Source organism: Anguilla anguilla, chromosome 8 (assembly GCF_013347855.1).
Source record: "Anguilla anguilla isolate fAngAng1 chromosome 8, fAngAng1.pri, whole genome shotgun sequence".
In the NCBI taxonomy this organism is placed as follows: domain Eukaryota; kingdom Metazoa; phylum Chordata; class Actinopteri; order Anguilliformes; family Anguillidae; genus Anguilla; species Anguilla anguilla.
Genome location: NC_049208.1, coordinates 26,937,927 through 26,959,516, shown reverse-complemented (window position 1 = coordinate 26,959,516; position 21,590 = coordinate 26,937,927). Strand labels below are relative to the sequence as shown.

At 48.2% G+C, this 21,590-nt stretch overlaps 1 protein-coding gene across 3 annotated transcripts in view; it reads right to left on the bottom strand.

Moving 5' to 3' along the window:
- kiaa1522 (KIAA1522 ortholog) overlaps positions 1-21,590 on the bottom strand; it is a 68,096-nt gene that overhangs the window by 43,294 nt on the left and 3,212 nt on the right. Inside the window, exons 2-5 of one of the 3 annotated variants that reach the window (XM_035427849.1) lie at positions 16,094-16,218; positions 10,692-10,828; positions 10,062-10,190; positions 9,277-9,536 (exon numbers count right to left, since the gene is read on the bottom strand). In XM_035427849.1, the coding sequence (XP_035283740.1) occupies positions 9,277-9,511 (235 nt within the window). In that variant the 5' untranslated portion in view covers positions 9,512-9,536; positions 10,062-10,190; positions 10,692-10,828; positions 16,094-16,218. Of the gene's footprint in view, positions 1-9,276; positions 9,542-10,061; positions 10,191-10,635; positions 10,829-16,093; positions 16,219-21,590 lie in introns of those variants that run through there. The other 2 variants (XM_035427850.1, XM_035427848.1) reach the window with 2 other exon arrangements.

Below are 21,590 nucleotides of genomic sequence, written 5' to 3'. Positions count from 1 at the left end.
AACCCATACAGCAGTGCCTGTATTTACAACCTGAAACTGCTGTAGTAACAACAGTAGCTACAACAGTAAACTGGGGGTGATTTTTGTGGAATAAACGCATCACTGCCTCGCAGTGTGTGGCTGAAATTATTTTGAGCACGGCCATTTTGTGTCTCCCAGGGAGACCGGTAAGGTGTGGCCAGTCCAGCGCAGATCAGACTTTCCATGCCCACAATGCAGCGGCCAGCGCAGGACCCAGACGGCCCCACTACCTGCTCACATTCTCCACCTCGCACGCAGCGCAGAACCTGTTTCTGATTCTCGAGAAGTTCTGCACATTCTGCCGCAGCGCTATGACACAGCGAGGTGATTTATGCTGGAAGTCCGTTTACTGGCAGTCTGAGTGCAGGAGCAAAGTGTGTAAATTAGGGATTGAACTCCTCCTAAAAATACAAAGTGTGGTAGGAAATGTGTATAAGCCTCTTCCATTTCCCTGCTGGAAAGATGACGTGCCCCTTCCATGACCCCTACGCTTCCTCACAAACTGCACATCTGCCCACAATAATCAAATCAAGTTAGCTTTACACTAAATCACTGCAAAATGCTACAGGTAGCAGTAGGGTGTGGAGTTTGTAGACCCAATTTGATGGATTTAACACTATTGGAACACAATAATAAATGAAGTTATAAGCCTACCCTCTCCTACTCCTCACCTACTCATAATAAAAGTGCTTAGTAGAGAAAAGCACTATTACAGGCCAGGAGCTGGGATCTGACTCCAGACATGATCCTTTCACATCAGAGGGGCGGACATGCCGAACTCCGCCCCATCTGTCCCACCCTCCGTGAAGTTTTCACTTTCAAGTGAAGGAGAAGTGGTGGAAGAGCAAGATCAACCGTGGAGAAGAGAGAGCTGTAAAAAAACGCAGCCTTTTATAAGCAGCTGTGACGGCCTTCTCTCCAGCCGCAGAGGAGCTGAGCGCAGTCCGTAAAAACGAGCGGCACCGAGCTGCTCAGCACAGACAGCCGCTGCTCAGCGTAAGCGCGATCAGGGCCCCGGAGGGCCCGGGGCCCAAAAATAGCAGCTGTTTGATCGCAGCGCAGCTCATCTCTGTGAGCTCCACCCCAGCCCCACACAAACCGGCCGAGTGTATATAATGGGGCCCTTATGCTCCGGGCCCGGTGTATAAACAGTGGCCCTCAGCCAGCGGGGAAATGCGAAGTGTCCGACAGGGACGAGATTAGCCACAGCTGTGTAAATGAGCGCTAGCTCTGTGAGCGGGGCCATCTAGTGGTACAGGCACAGCTCAACACATCAAAGAGAAACACATCAGTCCAACAGCTGAAGAAAAGTCCTGAGAAAAGTTTTAAGACTGGATTTTCTCCTGCTGGTATCTGTGATATGACACAGGAGACTGAACGCCGGCGAAGGAGGTAGGGTTCTAAGAGCAAAGGCAGAGAAAATGTCCATTGTGCTCACCTTCATGAGCATGACGTGTATTACACAATATCTCAACAGAAAAATGTGCCTCTGGTCTAGTTAGTATTACACGTGTTGCAATTTACACAATTACTCACTGTGGGGTTTTGCTTTTGAAACAGGCTATTGAATTGCTAAATCTATCAAGCTACTCTAGCCAACTCCTTGTTTCTACTATCTTAACGTACATAAGAAAATATCACCTTAAACTACTCTGTCAAGCTCAGTAATGTTTACATGATGTCACATATGTTATTCTGGTGCTAGTATGACACTAGTACAGAACTCTGGCCTAGGTTTACTTTGCTTACATTTGCCATTCTGGCGTACGTTCTTATACTGTTACAAGCACTGCTATTAGACCAAACGTATAATTTGTGGGTACAATTGTAATGTCTCACCTTACAGGTGTACCTACTGGAACCCACAACCCTGCGGAGGCCAGAGTGAAGAATGTGTCCCTTCACAATACCCTGACCAGCAGGTTCAAAATCATTTCACTGAGGTAACAGGAGAACAGCACGTGCTCCAAAGCCCAACTGCTGTGCCCGCCTCTTACCAGCATACTGCTACTGTATCACCTGCAGTAATGCTCGCGCGCACACAGCTTCTGGAACATTCCGAAAGACTCGACCCTTTGTTCTCCCGCAAATCAGAGCCGTCTGCGGAATGCAGGAATTCTGTCTTCTGGAACTGGGACCGAAACCCAACCACGGCGCTAAGTCAAATCCCGCCTCCTTCGCTGATTAACGGCTCGGCGGAGCACAGCGCGTCCGGCAGGTCCCCGCTGGTGAAACGGGACACCCGAGCTCGCGGTCGCCACCTTCACCAGGAGCCAACCGGAGGCGCACGGCCTCCCTCGGTCTGAGAGAGCGCCGCGCCGCTCGGGGGACAGCGAGAGAGCTTTTAGGACCCGGCCGCCCGCATTCATGGCGACGCGCCTCGGCGGACGTGTAAGAGCCAGCGAGGGAAGCGCGGACAGGGACAGGAAAGCCCCGACACGCATGTTCGCTTCCTTCTCGATCACACGCTGCCCACATGTTCGCTCTCCGGGGCCTTCATTCCTGGCATGGTCTGCGTGCGGCGCGGACGCGCAGGGCGAGCGGGAGAGAGCGGTCATGTGACGCCTCTTAAGCGACTGGTAGGCTGAATCGCCTCAACGTGCTGTGAAGAGGAGAGGGGCGCCATCGATAAACACGGGCGCAGAAATGAGGGGAGAGTTACGGGTTCAGGAAGAGGTGAACACTGCGGACACGCCCACTTAACTGTCAAAAGACTGGAAAAGGGGCCAAGCCCTCACCACTTTGCTCTCTGTTCTCTGGGGCCCTTTAAATTAACAAAGTAACACTCCCCTCCCCAAACCTGCTGAAGAGTCTGAAACACACAGCAGTATAGGAGTTTGTTTACTAAAGAAATAACCAGGAAACAGAGCCAAATGTAAGATATTCAAAATACGTCAAATAACTAGCATTTAAACAAAGGGATTAGCCACATTTTGTAAAACTGCAAATATGGCATCTACTCTATGAGTTCAGATGGTGCATATGAACAACAGACCATGGAAAATAAATCTGGGATAAAAGTATTTTTTCTATGCTCATTGCTTAAATGGTTTCTTCTGCACAATGTCAGTGAGCTGCATATGATCATCATTACCAGTTTTAAGGACATGTGTTGACCACTAGACAACGCCTGAGATACTTCTGTTATGTGAATGGGTTTGCGCAAATGGGTTTGTGTGTGTGTGTGTGTGTGTGTGTGTGTGTGTGTGTGTGTATATGTACAGTATGTGTGTGCCTGTGTGTGTGTGTATATATACAGTATGTGTGTGTGTGTATATGTACAGTATGTGTGTGTGTGTGTGTGTGAGTGTATGTGTGGATGTGTCCCAGTGTCATCTATGAAAGTGCTTCCACAGCACAGTGTGCAGAAACAGCCCCACAGTGTTAGGACGATCTGAAAACATCAGGGTCACGGCCAATTTGAAGCTAAAGTCCATCCCCCCTACGGAAATGGGAGATTACAGCTGAATCTTTTCACAAGGACAGATGGAGAAGAAAACAGTTTAGTCTAGAAAGCCAACAGCTACGACTAAAATGAATGAAAGAGGGAGAAAAAAAGTTGCTCTTAAACAAGTGTAAAATCTACAGGAATGGTTACTACATTCACATGCCCCTTGTGGTTCGGGCAAGGATCAATGGTTGGGAGTCAAGGGGTCAAATCCATGGACTCCCAACGCCTATTTTTCGGGGAGATGGGTTATGTTGTAGCCACGCAGTACACATTTGCACATGCTGTGTATCCGCAGCTGTCTGCGGTAAGTGAGGGCCAGCTGAATGAATAATGCCCTGCACCGCGCGCTCACAGGGCTGGACAGAGCCGCAGGGCTGTGGCCGGACTGCCATGGCAACGGGAGGTTTACTGTTTCTGTTATGATTTAGTGCGCCCCTGTTATCTCTGCAGGAGACAGGAGATGCGGGACTCCGCCCTGAGTTCTGGGACAGGCAGTCACATGACCAGCCGGGACAGAGAGCCGTGCTCACCGCAGAGGAGCCCCAGCACACTGCCCACATGAAAGACGAGACAAACCAAGAACAAAATGTCTCTGTCTTCGGTTCCATCACACCAGTTCTTCTTTCAAAAGAGTTGTTAACAACAAACAGGCTTTAGAATTTCATTCGATCCCCTAAACATTACTGAAAACAGGGCAAACTATTTTTTCTAATCTAGAGTGCTAAAGATATCCTGTTGTGGCATCCTGCTTCACCGCTTTGTGCGGGCATGAAATATTCAAGCTGGTGATTTTGTCGGTCACCTGACAGGTCACATGACATGGAAAAAAGCAGGGGTGAACAAAGTTTTAATGTCACCAGGTGTATCCATTACATGAGTTCTACAATACAGCACACACACACACACACACACACACACACACAGGAATACGATGCTTTTCATTGACAAAACGACGCTTAAATAATAAAATCAGCTTAAGCTATGATTACTGCTTAGCCTGGTTTTCAGCTACATTGTAAGACAGTAGCTGAACCATGATAACCTTACAACAAAAGGCGACGTGGTAAACGCCCCTAAAGAACAACATAGTATCGCCACCAGTTACTGCGTCTGCACGCCTGACTGCAGGAGAAAAAATCAAAGAAAGATTCCTCTCAAAGAAGCTCAAAGATGTCCGAGCGAAGCCTGGTAAAGACGTTGGCGCGGCTTAAGAACCTCCAGCCGCGGAGTCTGTTTCCACTTAACTGTGCAGGTGCGCTGCGTAACTCAGCTCAGCTTGCGCAGTTAAGTGCAGGCTGCGGAAAGACGGAGCGAAGGGAGAGCGCAGTCCTCTTCCTCCCACAGACGAGCTCTCGTCCCTCCCGCTCTCACATGGGGCAAATTACTCATTCAGACGCCGCACATTCAGAGCATCAAAAGCGCGGCTGCTCTAAATCTGGAGCGTATGCTTTTCACATCATTCCGTGTTATTGGAGAAAACGTGTGACTTCCACGCAGAGGGGGTTTAATGACATTTCAGTCACCCGTAGTACTCCAGCGACACTGCTGCTTCCTGGAACATCTGTCCTTCCTGTCAGGAACTCGCACTGTCAACTCAGGGTCACGTGCAGCCGCTCTGACGCAGACGCCCAAGGATACCGCGCGCCTGTCGCAATGTGAGTATCACTCAGGTGCCAGTCCTCCAGGTTTTCAGAACATTGCGCATCATATGTCTCTTGGGTCATGGAATTCAGAACAGTAGAGTGGCAGGTGATGTGCCTAGCTTCCTCTGTCCAAAGCAAGGCTGTCTATTTTTTAACAATTCAAACATCTCAATTAGCACCGTCAGAGATGGGCGTGGTCGACCGCAGCCATGTCAGAAGAAGACCAAAAGTAAACTAACACGGCTGTGTATGCCAGCGAGTGTATCAGGTTCATGTACTGCATGTAAAGATGCAGGCTCATTTCACTCTCGCAGGGCTGTTTCTGTAGGCCGCTGGTGTATCCGCTCTCTCCCGTCCACGGAAACACGCACACGCAGACCCTCGTGTAAACAGCCAGGCTGCATGTTTGTTTTTAAGTAAAACTGCAGAACAATTCCACTGTTGCGCAACCGGCCGTGGCGTGCCAGATCCGTCCAAAAATCCACCTCACTCTAAACAGCTACAATGACTTCCAGCCCCGATCCCCCATCTCCCCTTGCCCCACAGGTCTGTCTCCGCGCGTTTCCACACCGGCCGAACACGACACACCGTGGCCAGGAACGCGCTGTGCCAGCCGTGCCAACTCTGGTGCGCACGAAGGCGTGGGCGGCCTCCTTTCCGCCCGTCCCCCCCCGGGGGCTGCCGGATGGGGTCTCGGCTGTGGCTCTCCCTCCGTTCCCCGAAGCTACGCGGGGGGCCGCCCAGCTGGAGGGACAGCGAGCGAGGGGGGGGGAGGTAGAGAAGGCGGGATTTGAACTGCAGTCACATAAATCCCCCGTCCGGAAGGTCGCTCCGGCCAGGGGGGGCCGCGGCGAGGTGACGCTATCTGTTAGTGCAGGCCGGTCGCCGCGGTAAGCCCAGAATGTGCCCGTGTAGGCCCGATTCAGAATCGCATGGTGTCTCTCAACTCAACTGGAAGTGTGACTGCGTGGGGGGGGGGGGTCACTAAGGGCTGATGCGCTGGGCACGCGTACGCACCGCCCCCACCCCCCCACCCCCCCGCGCCGCTATCATCGCATTCCCCGGTCTGCACAGCGCGCGGCCCGAGCGCCAGCTGACTCTGCACATCTCTCTCCCCCTGTAATGCCTCTCAGTAATTCCCTCTCCCTGTGGCATGTGCTACACGGCCTTTGTCTGGCTGACACCACAACACAGATCTCCCAGATACAGTACCGAAGTGTGATGAGATCACTCCTGACCCCGATGGGAGGATTAACATGTTGTTATTGACCTGGTCCTGAGACAGAAAGGCTGCGGGTTTGAATCCCAGCTGCAACAGGGCTGTTACCCGCTTAAGCAATACACTACTGATGAATCCAGCCGAATAAACTAATTATTTACGTGATTCAGCCTGGGCGAAGGTGTCTGGCAAGCGAACGATAGTGATGTAATAGGTGACAATAGTGCTAAATGTGAATTCTGCACTAAATGTGCCTCTGTACCACATGAAATCTTTCAGGCAGACTTCGGAAGTCAAACACATGAGGGAGTAGGAACCAGGAACCTCAGCTGTCTCTCAATGAGCATGTATCTCTCTCTTCATGATCTACATCTTTAATGCCCCACAACTGAAATATAAAATATGACACAGATAAATAAAAAAATAATATGTCTTATATTGCCACAAAGCAATGTCTGGACACTGAGGAGCAGTATTTGTACAGACACAAACGAACGCACGCATATGCGCACACACAAGCGAGCACGACCGCTGAAATGGATGCATGTGCACGTGGGGCCACAGAAACGAACACACATGGTCTATGACTCAGGCATTTTGAACAATCATTGCCTTATGGAGGGTTCTTATCCAAACAGCTCAGCGAGAGGGCAGCAGGAGTAATCGGCAGGCAGCCTCAGGGAATCCACGGACCCGCGAGGTCCGTCAGAGCGGAGGGGCGGTCGGCAAAGAAGCCGCTCTAATTAAAAGAGCATTTGGACAGAGTTGGCAGCCATCGCTCGGGCTCAATAAAGCATTGTGTCTCCGTAATCTTCTCCCCGGATCGCAGGGCCCTGAGAGTGGTGCTCGTAGCGCTGAGCACCTCAACCCAACAGAGCCAAAGAGTCAAGCCTCAGCTTTCTGGGAAGAGAAACCAAAAAAAAACTATGATTCACTACAGACTCCACGATGAAGAAAAAACAATGGACCGTATCCAAGGGAGCAGAAAATATACTTCTCCCTCTCTCTTTCTCTTTCGCTCTTCCTCTCGCAATCTCTCGCTCTCTTTCTCTCTCTCTCTTGACCTTGTGATATGGCCTCCAGGAGACAGGCAAAATCACACACTCCTTTGTGAGAGGAAACCGCACATGGGGCGGGGCGAGGAGCAGAACCCCCCCGGTCCAGCCAGCCTCTTCTGAAGGCTATATTTGTGAGCTCCTTGGGGCCAGCAAGAAAGTGACCCAGCAAGTTTACAAGAATGTGCGGCAGGAACTCCTGGTTTCCTTCAGCACTCAGCCATTAGCCTGCAGTGAACGTCTCTTTTCTACTTTCACATTGTTTCAGGAAAAACCGAAAGGAAACTTCCCCCATGCACACAAATGACAGGGTGAGTGTTTGTAATTAGGAAAATATAAGCAGAGTGGAGAATGCTTGCCATATTTTGTCATCCCTCTATGACATGGAGAGGTTAGAGGTTACATTTTAAGACCAAGGTCTGAGTCACCTGCAGGGCCGACAGCTCTCTCTGCTGTAAACATGTTTTTAAAGTTTATGACCACAGTGTTTCAAGATCATGACATGATGTAGCACCATCTCATAGATGAATAGATGAGGCCTCCGTGGGACAGAATGCAGTTGTATAAGTTGTTTTTTTTTCAGTACGGAAGCCACAGATGATATGGAGGCAAAGTTCTCCACTTTGCGATAGTAGTAGGACACATATACATGGCAAATGATATCTTTTCACCACTATGACCCTCACTCCATCTGAGTAAACCATCAAGGTACTCAGAGCAGTGTGCCACATAAAAATATCCAAAAGGACTCTTCCCCTTCCAGAGCCAACAGCTGGACAGTTCCTTTTCAAAAGTTTCAATATAAAAGGAAATTCGCCTCTGAAGTTCTGCTGCTCTGTACAGAACGTTTAGAGGGGGACCAGTCTCGTTTCAATGGACAGACCCCCCACAGAAGAATGAACAGCCCCTCCCAATCACCCAACCCGCCCCCTGCCCACAAACCATCACCCCAGCTCAAGAAGCAAGGAGAGCTGCTGAGCTGGCCCATTCAGAAAGCACACCTCAGACATTCTGGTGACAACAGTGCAAACCCCCACACTACCGGAGCAGAACCGCACACAGTAAGCACAGCACGTCATAGGAGCACAGAGGCCAAGCAAGGCAAACCGGGGCCTATAATTGAGGCCTCCTGCCCAGCGTCCAGCGCCCACGGCCACCGGCGGGTTCAGCCACGCGTGACCTCGCCCACACGGGCGCTCAGGTGCCTCAGACTTCAGCACGAGGGAGACTTATCTGCTCTTTAAACTGGGACGCTGCGCTGGAACTGAACGGCAGTACATGAAACACTCAGAGCATATAACCATGCAATGTGACGATGGCAGTAGAGACTGGAACACTGGAAGGATCTCGACTGGACTGAGAAACAGGACCCATGAAAGGGAGCTAACCTTGTGGTCAAATACATTTTCAGCACAAAAATGCAGAGGTAAACAAATGATTAGCTGTGCAAGACCATACCTGCCCAGCCCATGGGATGTAGATCTTGATTTTTTTTGACAGATCACCTCCGACTTCAGGAAAAAGAACTGCTGTTTTTATTCCATTATATATCTTCACACTGAGCATCAAGGTCATCATTTTACAACCAAATCACATGGGCATTCCTCTTAAAATGATTGCCAACTCAACCGATTTTATTCTTGAACTTGGAATCAGTTTAAAAAACACTGTCGAGTCCTCTCAGTGTTTGGTAGGGGCTTAAAGTTGTTTTTCACATGGTTGACACCAACCAAAAACTTTCCCAGTGTTTCACCTTTAATGAGTTCTGATATAAATCTGCCTGTGCAATTGGAACAGCCCCAGCCTATGAGGGCTGGCACTGCCCGCCCCTCCCTACGCCCGGTAGACCAGCACCGCCCGCCCCGCGCCCGGTAGACCAGGCCTTACCTTTAGCGGAGCCGTGGTCCTGCGGGCTCTGCTTGCCCGCCCTGCCCTCGCCCGCGCGGCCGCCCCGGCTCTGCCCGTTGCCGCCGCCCTTCCTCTTGGTGCCCCTGAGCCAGCTAAAGGCCCGGCTGAAGGGCGCCCCCTGCTTCCTCTTGCTCTTGTTGGCCTTGCTCTCCCGCGCCAGGATCTCTGTGATGTCCCTGGGCACCAGGTCCCCCACCGAACTCCGCCGGGACATCGCGAGGCGCGTCCCGCCCTCTGTCCTGCTCTTGTGGGTCCCAATAAAGACAGAAGGGAGAGAAAAGAGAGAGAGAGAGAGAGAGAGAGAGAGAATGAGAGTGAGAGAGGCAGAGAGAGATGTTTTAATGCACTCCCACAAGAACACACAGCAACAGTACCATCAATAACAAAGTATGAGGACGCTGGGACTGCCCGTAAAATGTGGAGGGGTTCCTCGCTCTCTCTTTTTTGCTCTTTTTCTAATTATATCCGAAGGAGGAGGGAATATCTTGGAGGAAAGCAGCTCTCACAGTGCATGATTCACACATGTTTTTCATCAAGCTTCCTAGCGGTTGTCATGCAGACCGATTCCCCGATGCTCCGTTTTCACGTGCGAAACACGGTGCGGCGGAAACCGCGGCGAAGCGAAGGTTCAGCAGAGCTGTTTAAGCCAGTTCACGAAGGTCGGAGCAGAGCACGCGTGGAAACGGACGACGGGAAACTAAAACGATTTCCGCGCGCAGCAGAGTTAAAGAAAGCTAAATAGTAAAAAAAAAAGGGAACCAAACCTCTTTTGTTTGGCTGTTTTGTCAGAAGTAATCCCGGCCAGCCCGTTGTCTCAGCGCCCCATTTCCCCTGCGTAGGAGCGCCGCCGCTTCGGTCTCAACGCTGAGGGGAGGGACACTGGCTCCAGCGCGCTGTGATTCAGACAGCGGAGAAATCCCTCAGAGCTGACAGAGCGAGTAATGCCCTCTCTCTCTCACACACACGCACACACACTCTCTCTCTCTCACACACACACACGCATACACACCCTCTCTCTCTCTCCCTCGCTCTCTCTCTCTCTCTCTCTCTCTCTCTTTCGCTCTCTCTCAGCGCTCTGTTGTGTTTGTCCGTCCCCACGCTGGCTGACTCTCATCCTCTGAGCTCCCAACAAAATTCAGATCAGCTAGAGCTGGCGATTCTCTGCTCATTCCAGCACATGAAGTCATGTTCTACACTGGAACCCCCCCCCCCCCCTCCCAGCGCACACACGCCCACACGCCCACACACAGGACACAGAAACGCTCACACACGCAGCACTATACACACTCATACAAACGCACATATAACACACCCATGCATAGGCATAGTAATGCTTACATAAACATAAACACACACGGTACCACGATCCCCTCTGGGCTTCACAAGAGACTTACAAAGACACACTTCCCGCTCCTCCTCCTCCTCCTCCTCCTCCCTCCACGCGATTCTGCTCCGCACTCTTGTGTTTCACATTCCCCCTCTTCTCCTCCTCAGCGAGGCGCGGTTGCAAACATTCCTAACTGCAGGCATGCTGGCCCCACAGAAAAAGCACAGAAATGGCACTGAGCCCCCAAAACAAACAGCAGAGAGGAAGTCACCTCTGCGTGGGGGGAGGGGCGGTACCGGGTGGCCTGATGACAGCAGAGGACCTGTGGGACAGGGTCGAGGAGGAGGTGGACAGGTAGATATGGGTACGCACTGAAGACCGCCAAAAAAGGGTCTGAACAGCTCCTGAGCTGCAGGTGAGCTATGCAGCCCGTAACCTGATCTTCAGTTTGACAGACACACGGTAACAGGCAGACCCACAAACACACACACACACACACACACACACACTCACACACGCACACGCACACATAATGGAGGGGGGGAGGGAGAGGAAAAAAGTGGCGAGACAAAAGTTAAACCCCTCCCACTCCTTTTGTTGCCTCTGAGCTGACAACACTGTACGGACCGTCGGCTGTCCGCACCTCGCCGGGACCTGGTCACCAACGGCAACAAGCGTGCGGGGGGCATCACATGGCCCGCTTAACCCCTCGGTTGCCGAGAGCACTTCCTGGGGAAATTTCCTTGGGCTCGGTGGGGCCTGGACCACACGTTATCCCGTGTCTCCTGTTTCGTAACGGAGCAGTCACAGAGCTCGACGAAGAACAGAGGATGTTACATCAGTCTGTGCGGGAGGCAGCCACTGGAAACTGGAGACCGCTCATCTGGTTTCAATGCGGATATGATTTATGCAAGACAGGCCAGGATCACCACTGCCACACCCTGGTAATTAAGGCTGGTGCCAAACTAGTCATTACATCTGCATGTAGGATCCGTTGCAAATGCAAACTGCCTACAAGGATTTCATCCAGATCCTCATGGCAACTGACTGTAACCAACAAAATACACCGTCCAAATTTAGTTTGTAATATGTCAAGTGACTCCATTTCAGCCCACTGTTAACTAGGGGCCCAGAAAACAGTTAATTTCCAATGCCCTTTTAGTTGATTTAGCTATCCACATTGACGTATAACATTTTTTAACTTCTGAGCTAAACCCACAGCTCTCTTCACGATTAATATTTAACCAGGAAATACAGTCTGCATCGGGGCATTCCTCTGCAACTGAAAGTACCGTACGCAACAGATCATTGTCTGGATCCTTTTTTTGTCACGTATTATCTGATGGTAAAGGAACAGAATAGTGCAGAATTCCAGAACTGATGTGCAGTGATTGCCCACGCACAAGTCGTAAATAAAGTGCTAATGGCTCTGCCCTCTTTAAATTGTCGGTGTATCCTCCACTGTTGCAGCGCTAGTATTTACAATGTTGTCAACCAACCGCAGACATCGTGACCGGGTCAGCTATGCTGCTATCTCTCTATCCCAGGGTCCCTCAGGGAAACAATGACAAACGTTACACAGATGTAACTCCATACTAGCCGATGGACGGTCTACCTTACGTCACCAAATAACCTGGTGAAAATAAATCTGAAACTTCCGGCATGACGGGTAGTTATTTAAGATTTTAGGTCTAACTAAAGGCTATAGTGCTCTTTGGTGGACAAAAGCTATATATAGAATCTTTGTTGATGGAGAGCATGCTGAGTTCAGAAACAGATGCGCATTGTAAAGATCATCATCAGGCACAGCAAAAATAGAGATTGATAATGGTTATTAAGTTAATTACAAGCCAGAAAGCAAATTTGTATTTAAAGTGCCTCATGACATCCTGTGAGCACAAGGCCTTTTAGCTGAGCGTGTTTGCGTTTCTCCTGCTTTGGGTGACGCAGACAGATCTCCTCGGCTTTGCCTGTCTTCTCCGGGCGACAGGTCCGCCCGCCCTGCTTTTCAGCAGGCATAAATAACTACAATTTGGGCTGAGCCCATCTGTGGGGGACATGAGCCCATGTGATCTAGTAATTAATGCTTTCTCAGTTCCCAGAGAAGTCTGGATGTCAGAAAGTGGGAAAGCCATGTTGTGTGCATTTTTCTCTCGCTTTTTAAGTTGCGAGAGGGCTGAACTCTGCATCATCAGGAGGAGTTTGGGACATGACTCACCAAAGCCCGCTTTTGCCTCCTACCTAGCAACAGGCATAACAACGGGTCCCGGGGTTCCATATACATAAACAAATGGAATGTCTGATTCCTGCTTTGCTATGCCATTTGTTCTAAGCAACACTCAAGCAAAAAAGGACCACTAAACAAGCGCTGGCAAAAAAATGGGGTTTAACTCAACACTTCACTGGAATAGACTTTCACAGATCAAGACTGACACAGCACTTTATGTCCTGATGAAGACCCCTTTCAGGTCAGTACACTGTCCACCCATACATAAAATTAATAGGAAATAATAAAAAAATTTAAAAAAACGCTTGACAGCTCACTAACTTAGCTAGCTACGCAGTTAAGCTACTTCAGTAAAAATGGTTTAATGGCATTTTTTTCTGCTGTCTTCGTTCACAAGAGAATCCGAGAATATGAGCTAATCTCACATTAATTATGACTGCTTATGCTTTTTGATATCTGCTTTCTTCCTTGCAAGATAACTTTAATTAAAGCCACATTATACACAGTAGATTTTCAGTCTCATTGGATATGCTACCAAGATAGCAACCTGTATAGAGCCACACTACTGGCAGATCATTTGCAGACTCCAACTATGTGAAACTGTTAAGACAGAAGAAAGGTTAAAACATTATTTTGGAGTCAGATAATCGAGATACCATTAAATGAATCCTGTTCCAGTAGCACCAGGTAAGACTACATTACCCTTCGCCACTCAGACACTTCCACTGTTCAGTGGATCTGAGGGGATTCTTACAGTAACTTTAACCAATATTCAATCAATTTTGTAGGTTTTCAAAAACAATACTATAATACACCAAGGACATTGCATTTATCATATTAACACTGGTAAATTCAGATGGTGAATAGCTGACTTGAACTAAATGTTCAATGACTCCTTCGTTGCTGATTAAATCACACAGGAAACACATTTAGAGAACAAGAATTGGTTCACGAGAGAGGAAAGGGCAAATCTTGCCATATTTTTCCTATCACTGAAACATTCTTGTCGAACATTTTTATTTTTACTGTCCTAATACAGTTTTAACACATTTTGAAAGAATATTGAGCAACAGTATTGTCACAGCATTGCCTCTTGTGGAGAAAAAATAATACAGAGTTCATGAGACCAGTGCTTTGACCACAAAATCAGGGTAGATCAAAACAGAGGGGAGTCACAGTGCATCATGAGAAGAGAAATCTATAGTATGCCCACAGCAGACAGGTTCTCCAAACAAGCATGGTTACCTTTACACCCCACCCCCACCTACCTACATCATCCTAGGTTTCTACCATCCCTATATCTTCAGCACTAATTATAGTGCTGCCCAATGGTAATTACAGCCCAGTGCATAAAGGACTGGCATCAACAACCGCCCACCCCCCTCACACACACACACACACACACACAGACACACACACACACACACACACACACACTCACACTCACACTCACACACACACACACACTCACACTCACACACACACACACGCACACACACACACACTCACACACACACACACTCACACACACACACACACACACACACACACACACACACACACACACACACTCACACTCACACTCACACTCACACACACACACACACTCACACTCACACTCACACACACGCACACGCACACACACACTCTCACACACACACACACAAACACACACACACACACATTAAGACTGTACTTTTTTCCCCATCGTAAATAAATCCTGTTATAAGCAGCCCTCTGTGCTAGGTTCTTTGTGCGACTGGACGGAAGAGAGCAGAGGCAGCAGATAGGAAATCCCACCTGTCCAGTGGGATAAACTCGCTCTCTGAGGGAAAACCTTCTCTGCCTGTTTCACAAAAGCCTCCACTGCGCAGTGCATTTCCCCCCTCGCTAGCTTTTTGTTTTCTCTTGTCTGGATTTCCTTGTCTGCCGCTGAATTTCTCTCTGTGACACATACGCGCGCTCTTAGCACTTGCATGGTCACAAATGCTAGCCTTTGTCCCAGTTAAACACCCCTTTTTGGAACGGAGCCCGCGTGGAAACAACTAAATTACATTTTAGGATCCCTGCTGAGAATGAGCGAGAGGCCATTTTTAAACCATGATTCACAGGTCATCTATGCAGTCACTACATACAAACGATTTTTACAGCAATGTTCTGCATATTATTGCATTTCTTCTCAATCATACACCTAATATGCAGCTACTATGTACTAAAGCAGTAGTGATCTCACTTGATTACCATATACCTCAGATATTGCAGTAATATCTGGATTTGGATGGAATGAGTAAAACTGCACAGATTAAGATTTACCCAGGTCAGATATACCTGTCCTGGCACATCCCATGTCCCTGGCTGTCCCAGTTACGATACATCACAAAAGAAATATCTAGTGTGGGTGGGTGGCACTTTGTCAAACCTTCATCCAGGGGCATTTACTAGCCTAGGAGACACACATTTTTCCAGAAGACCAGTAGTAGTTCATTCTATCTCGCTATCATGAATCATTTGGTCCTTTTTCCTGGGGTAAGGCCAATAAAATGTACCCCAAGGGGAGAGTGGCAGGGCCCTGCCCAGGAGCTGAATAAACAAAATAAAAGTTATTTCGGCCACAGGTTCAGAGCCTCGTCCTGACAACCATGCAACCCAGACGGATCATTCGCTTTCAGAATGCACTCAAACAAGCAGAAAAGTCACTGACAATGTTCTCAACGTGAGAGCACAGCTTGCAGTAGGGCTCAGTCCATCACAACAGCTTCAGTCAACACTTGGCTGTCTTCCTCATTTCATTAAACTACATGCATTTGGGTTCCAGGAATGGAACACAAGGGGATTTGGATTGGAGATTAGTCAGGGCGACAGTGGGAGAAACTGCCATTTTAAAATATACTGGGTCCTGTGTGATTCAGGATCCCTCTGCTGTGCCGTAGTATAATAAAAAGAAACAGAGCTAATTCCATTACTTAGAAGTAAATATAAACAGTAGCCCCACCTCGCTTAGGCAAAAAAAATTGAATAAAAATGGCGTACCATTGGACTTTGATTTGCTCATACACAGCCATAGGATGGGTTGTATTATGATTCAAAAACATATCATAATGACAGTATTATTACGTTAGAAAATACATTTTGAGCGATTAAACAAGCTTATTGTTTCAACTTTTAGCCAGTTTGGATACAAGTGAAATGTATTCCCAAACACAGAAAGATAACCAAAGTGTAACGATGACGGTAACACCCACCTGGCTACTAAGCTCTACGTTCACAGCAGGGTCAGGCCACTATCGTGGACACATCTGGTTCTGGCCGCCCGCGCTGCGATTTTGCTGTTCAGAAATGTACTGCTAACCAGATCCGGACGCAGGAGCTGCGGAAACAAAAGCGTGCTTTTCTCCATGAACGCAAAACATTCTTCCAACATCTATTTATAAAAAGTGCCAGAAAAGTACCGTTATAGTAATTATGAACGGTGAAACGCGAAGCCAAAGGGGAAACGCCTTCGAGTACTGTTTAATTATAAATGCGTCATTTACGGAGGGGCACTGAAGATGCTATAGCATATAGCATGGGAAATGTGGTCGGTCGTGACCTCAGCATCAACTATAACTTGTGTCTGACTGGCCAATGTGCTTAAGTGCAGCAAGTAGCCTACACACTGCAGTAAGTACACAAAAAGTTATTATTAGATTTTAAGCATCGGCTGTAGCAAAGTACAATGCCGTATACAATGTAGTGTGAAGTCCTGCAGGAATTAAAAAAAAAAAAACGGCATTTTAATTTCATTAAAAGAGCCTGGCTTTATCAACAGAAAAGACTGGCAACTATAAGACGCAGCATTTCTTAGCCTGGCTACATTTTAGCTGCTCAATGAATAATTTAAAATATGTTATCTGCTGCTATTTTTTCGTCCCTTTGAACCTGCGAAAGAAGATGCAGTGTGCAAATGTTGGGAGATTGGGATTCTGTTAGCACTTCAACCCACAGTTCAGTTATGAACTTTGCAGATGGGGATTGTGTACACAGTGGAAGTACTTTTTCCTGGGAAAGTGCAGCCTCTTGCCTGAGGCTGAGCCTGACAGTTCTCCAGTCCAGGTGTGGCACACACATGTGAAATTTTAAAGATTCCCAGGATTTTGCTGGGCAGAGGAGGTAGTGCCCTCACATTCAACACTCCTCTCTTCTTCTGTTTATTTCTTTTTTTAAAAGCTGAATTCCTCTTTTAATAGATGGTGTTTCAAAACATCGAGCATTGGAAAAAGCTTCCCATGGATTTCTCTGGGCATGAGGCCTATGCTTTTTATAAGACCACAATCACGACATGAAAGCCATGTGCAGGACAAATCAGAGGGCAAATGTTCTCGTAACAAAGAGAGAGAGACGGGGGGGGGGGGGTGGGTGGGGGAAGAAACAGAGAGTGGGAGGGAAGGAGGGGGAGAGAGAGTGGGAGGGAAGGAAGGGAGAGAGAGAGAGAGAGCAAAATCATCGCCTACTCTCATTGTACCCATCATATTCTATTACGTTTGAGTTAAGAGGAGGGCCTGGAATTGAGAAACTTCAAAGATACAGGCTTTAATACTGGAGCAATGGTGAATATGCGTTCCTGTTCATCTGTCATGAATAATTCTAACACAAGAATGATGGTGTCTGGAAACTGGAATGAGAACAGAAACAGTACATCTTCCAGGAAAGCCAGTCTGACTCTGATCTGAGTCCCAGCCATGCATAACGGGCAACAGAACAGTCTGCAGAATGCAGCGGAATGAGAGCGCGAGGCGATTGGCCAGCCTTTCTTCTTACGCTCGTCTGTATTCGATATTCCCCGGGCCTGACCAGAGTCATGCCTTCGCATGCATTGCCTCTCCAGCCTTGCTGATTTTACAAAAAAAATGTGGCTTTGGGTCACGTAGTAATGCCTAAGAACTTTACCACAACTTTGCCTCAAGGACGGATTTATTGCATCCCTTAAAGATGTTTAGCATTGTGAGTGTGCTGATTTGATTGATTTGATCATTGAAAAAATACATATCCACAGCATTTACCTTACCAGCATTTATATACCTGATTTACTCGAAGATGGCTCAAAGATTAAACTACATACAATAAAATATAAATGATAAAGAATAAACATTTTTTAAAATTAAAACTATTTCTGCTTTGGTTCTCTTCAGATCTTCCTGTGCATCATCATATAAATATTGCATTGACACGCAACCCCACGCAATATTCATGCAGCTGGTGACAGGACAAAACCATGAACTTAAAATGAACATAAATTTTGAGTGTACCACTCACTTAAATGAAACACTGGGAAAACATACTGCGGACTATATCTTAGCTGATTTTATTTCTGCTGTCACCATCTTTTCAGGTGCTTCTGTTCTAAATTAGAACTCACAAAGGATCTCATTCATGGAGGAGAGGCAGGTCTGGATAATATGAGGTGTTTTCCTGATGGAACGAGCCCAGTGCATTCCTCACATATTGTCCAGCAATGCCCTTCAGTCAGGTGCAGAGACTGGTACGCCATCGCACAGTACGTGCACTGCACCCCAGACCGGCACACAATGTTTATAACTGATCACAGACAGTGAGCCCAAAGCCCAACAGCTATACTCTTTATGTTGCCCAGCTGGACCTTCAAAAACGATCCCTTCATATTTCTAGCCCCACAAAAAGCTCACCCTTCTGTCATAGTTCTGAAAAGTATGTGTGTACTTTGTTCATAATTACAGCTCCTTGTAAAACCTTCCATTTCAGTTCTCCAAAGAATATACAATATGAATATTATTAATTAATTTCTTTATATCTCTAGTTACTGTGTAATACAGTGTATCTCAGTTGTAATATATGTTGACATATGTATTTATTCACTTAAGTGAACACAATGCACGTATTTGACCATAAATTATTTTATTCCACTTCTTGAAATGTAACATAAGTGCGGTGTAATGTTAGACGCATTAAATCTACTTCAACACATTCTAAAATTGCACATATCTAAGTGACAATAAGTCATAAAGCACAGCTCAGCAAACAGGCATGCACAGAAGCGCCAGAGGAAGCATACTGTAGCACACTAAAACGCTGACCTTCCTGGCCTTTACTTTGAGAGATATAGCCTGGCATTTCGTATCTGAAAATTCTGTCCTCAACAGCAGCTAGAGCTCCTCATCCAGAGCAGGAATGGAGCATGCAGTGTGTGGTCTCCCTACTGATGAACAGGCCTCAGGCCCATACACGTGGGTCATACACGGAAGCATTTTAGCTCCGAAATGTTCGTCACACACCAGTTTGAGGTGCAAGGACACGATTTACAGTAAATGTTGTAGACCTTGCTGTCAGTAATGGGATAATAATGAGGCACCTCTGCAGTCATACTGAAAATGGCACATCTGCACTGTGCAAATGTCTATGCAGAACCGTACGCTCCCCTGTAATTTCACCTCAGAAGTGTGCAATTAAGGAGAGGAGGCCCGGACGCGTAACTCCCGTCTCAAACCTCCGCCAGAACTCCACGGCAGTCAGGGTATTCATGATAAGTGTTGCCTTTGCTATATGCATGTCCTTGCCCTGATGAAGTCTATGTGTTTGCTAACTGAAATTGCACCCTGTCCCCCATATCTTCCAGCCCAGAACAGTGTCCGTGTTTTACGTCCCCATACAGCTGCATCCCTACTGCTGCCACTCAGTGACAAGAGCTTTCCTTAGGACCACAGTGGCAGTGCCATGTGCTGGTTTCATGCCCATAACTATATGAGCCCTCCACCCCCAACCAATGGCGCACTCTGCTGGGCAGACACAACAACTGCACTCAGTTACAAACAGTGGGGAGTAGGATGGAAGGGGTGGGGTTTATGCTGTCAGAGGGAGGAGCCTTTTTTTCTCAGGTTTTATGCAAACAATTCCATTTAGAGTCACTGTCTAACCATGCACCACAGGATGTAAACACAGCCGGCAACAGTTAGTGGAAGGGGTTGGGGGGATGCGGGGGTGGAGTGGATTACAAGCCCGTCTACCTGCGACACACCCAACTCTGTTATTTTGTTATTTTCCACCACAACAACACCCCACCCCTCCCCTTCCCCCCAGACAGTACCACCCCACCTACAGCCCACCCATGACTGATTAACCGACCCTTGCCCTCAGAAACTCAGACCAGGAAGCAAACAGCCTGGTCCTGCCCTCCACCTCAATAAAGTACCAGCATGTGGAAAATGGATATCGATCCACACATTCAAGAAGAACGCGCCCTTACTGCATGTTGCTATTAGTTACCAGAATAAAATGTAACAATGAGCTGGCTGCTGGTGACCAACTCTCTGACTTCATCAGATTAAAACATCTCCCACGTGCGTGCGTGTGTAAAAAAAAAAAGAGCGCGCTCAGCAGAATTCCGGGAAGGGAGCGGTCCCGTTTCTCCCGCCTGCGTGCTCCGTAGGGGACGCTCAGCCGCACATCCAGGTGGAAGACATTTCCTGCCGTCACAGAGAGAACGTGAGCGAGGCTCGCTGATTTCCTGTGGGAAGCCATGCTGGCTCCGCCGGTTCGCGGCGCTGCGGTCGCACCTGCGATCCCAGCCTGCAGCCAGTATGACAGCAGGCCAGCTGCAGGCTTCCCCGCGCGCGCGCAGGCCAGGCGGCCAACAGCTCGTATGTAAAAAGGGATCCTTTCTGTGGGCAAAATCTGTATTTCACCCTTACTGCTGAAGATCATATTAAAGCGGTATGTAAAAACCTGCTGTCCCCTTCATCCGCAGGTGTAATACGATCTGGGTATGTCGCGCTGTACCCAGTCAACACGTAAAGCAAATGGATCCAGTAGTGCAGACGGAGGCCAGCGTTATCCCTCAAGGCAAATCCTCCCCACTTGCAACTCTAATGTGGGAAAGGATCTTGACTAAGTGCAGAGGAATGCATGTTTCAAACTGGATTTTAGGATTCGGAACGCAAAGCGGGTCCTCTCGCTCGTCTCCACTGCCTCATCCGATATTCCCAGCACATTATCCGAGCCGGACACGAATCCAGCGCTCTGCAATGATTAATCTCAATCCCAGTCACCTCCTTTGGGATCTGACTGTGGAGTAATAATGGAAGAATTGTCTGGGTTGGCTTTTTCGTGCCTGTGCAGAGCGTGGGCTTGATGATATCTCCATGTCCACATCCCACAACCCCTTAGGCGTGCCTCGACAAGCGCGGGACGCTCATGACAGAGTGCACCATGGGTAAAGTGATGCGTTCCTCATTACAGGAATGGAGCAGCACATCCCAGAGCCCCTCAGTCTCACTTTCCCATCGCCCCTTCCCTCCCACACAAGCTCTCTCTGCTGCTGGATAAGGATCACAGCAGAAGCCCCATTCCATTAGAAAGCCAATCAACCTGGGAGCCATTTGAACTTGAGCTGCAGAACAGAACCTGAACAGGTTTCCAGTGGCAGTCATTGGGTTGTCTCACAGTCTGCCTCCCGCCCCACCCCAACCCTGTCCTGAACACGGGGGGGGGGGGGGGGGAGAGTGCCTGTTTACCACTCCCGGGATACACCTCGGTGGACAGTTAAAGACTGACAGGTCGGCATTTATACGAGACAGGGAGGAATTCTGGCCTATGATGACCTCTCAGAGATTAGTTCTGTGAGAGAAGAGATTTACCATGAAATGTGATGGGGATCAGATTTATGTTCGATAGCGGTTTCCAGATTAGTCAGGCACATGGTTCTTGACTGCAGACATGTCAAGATAAAGT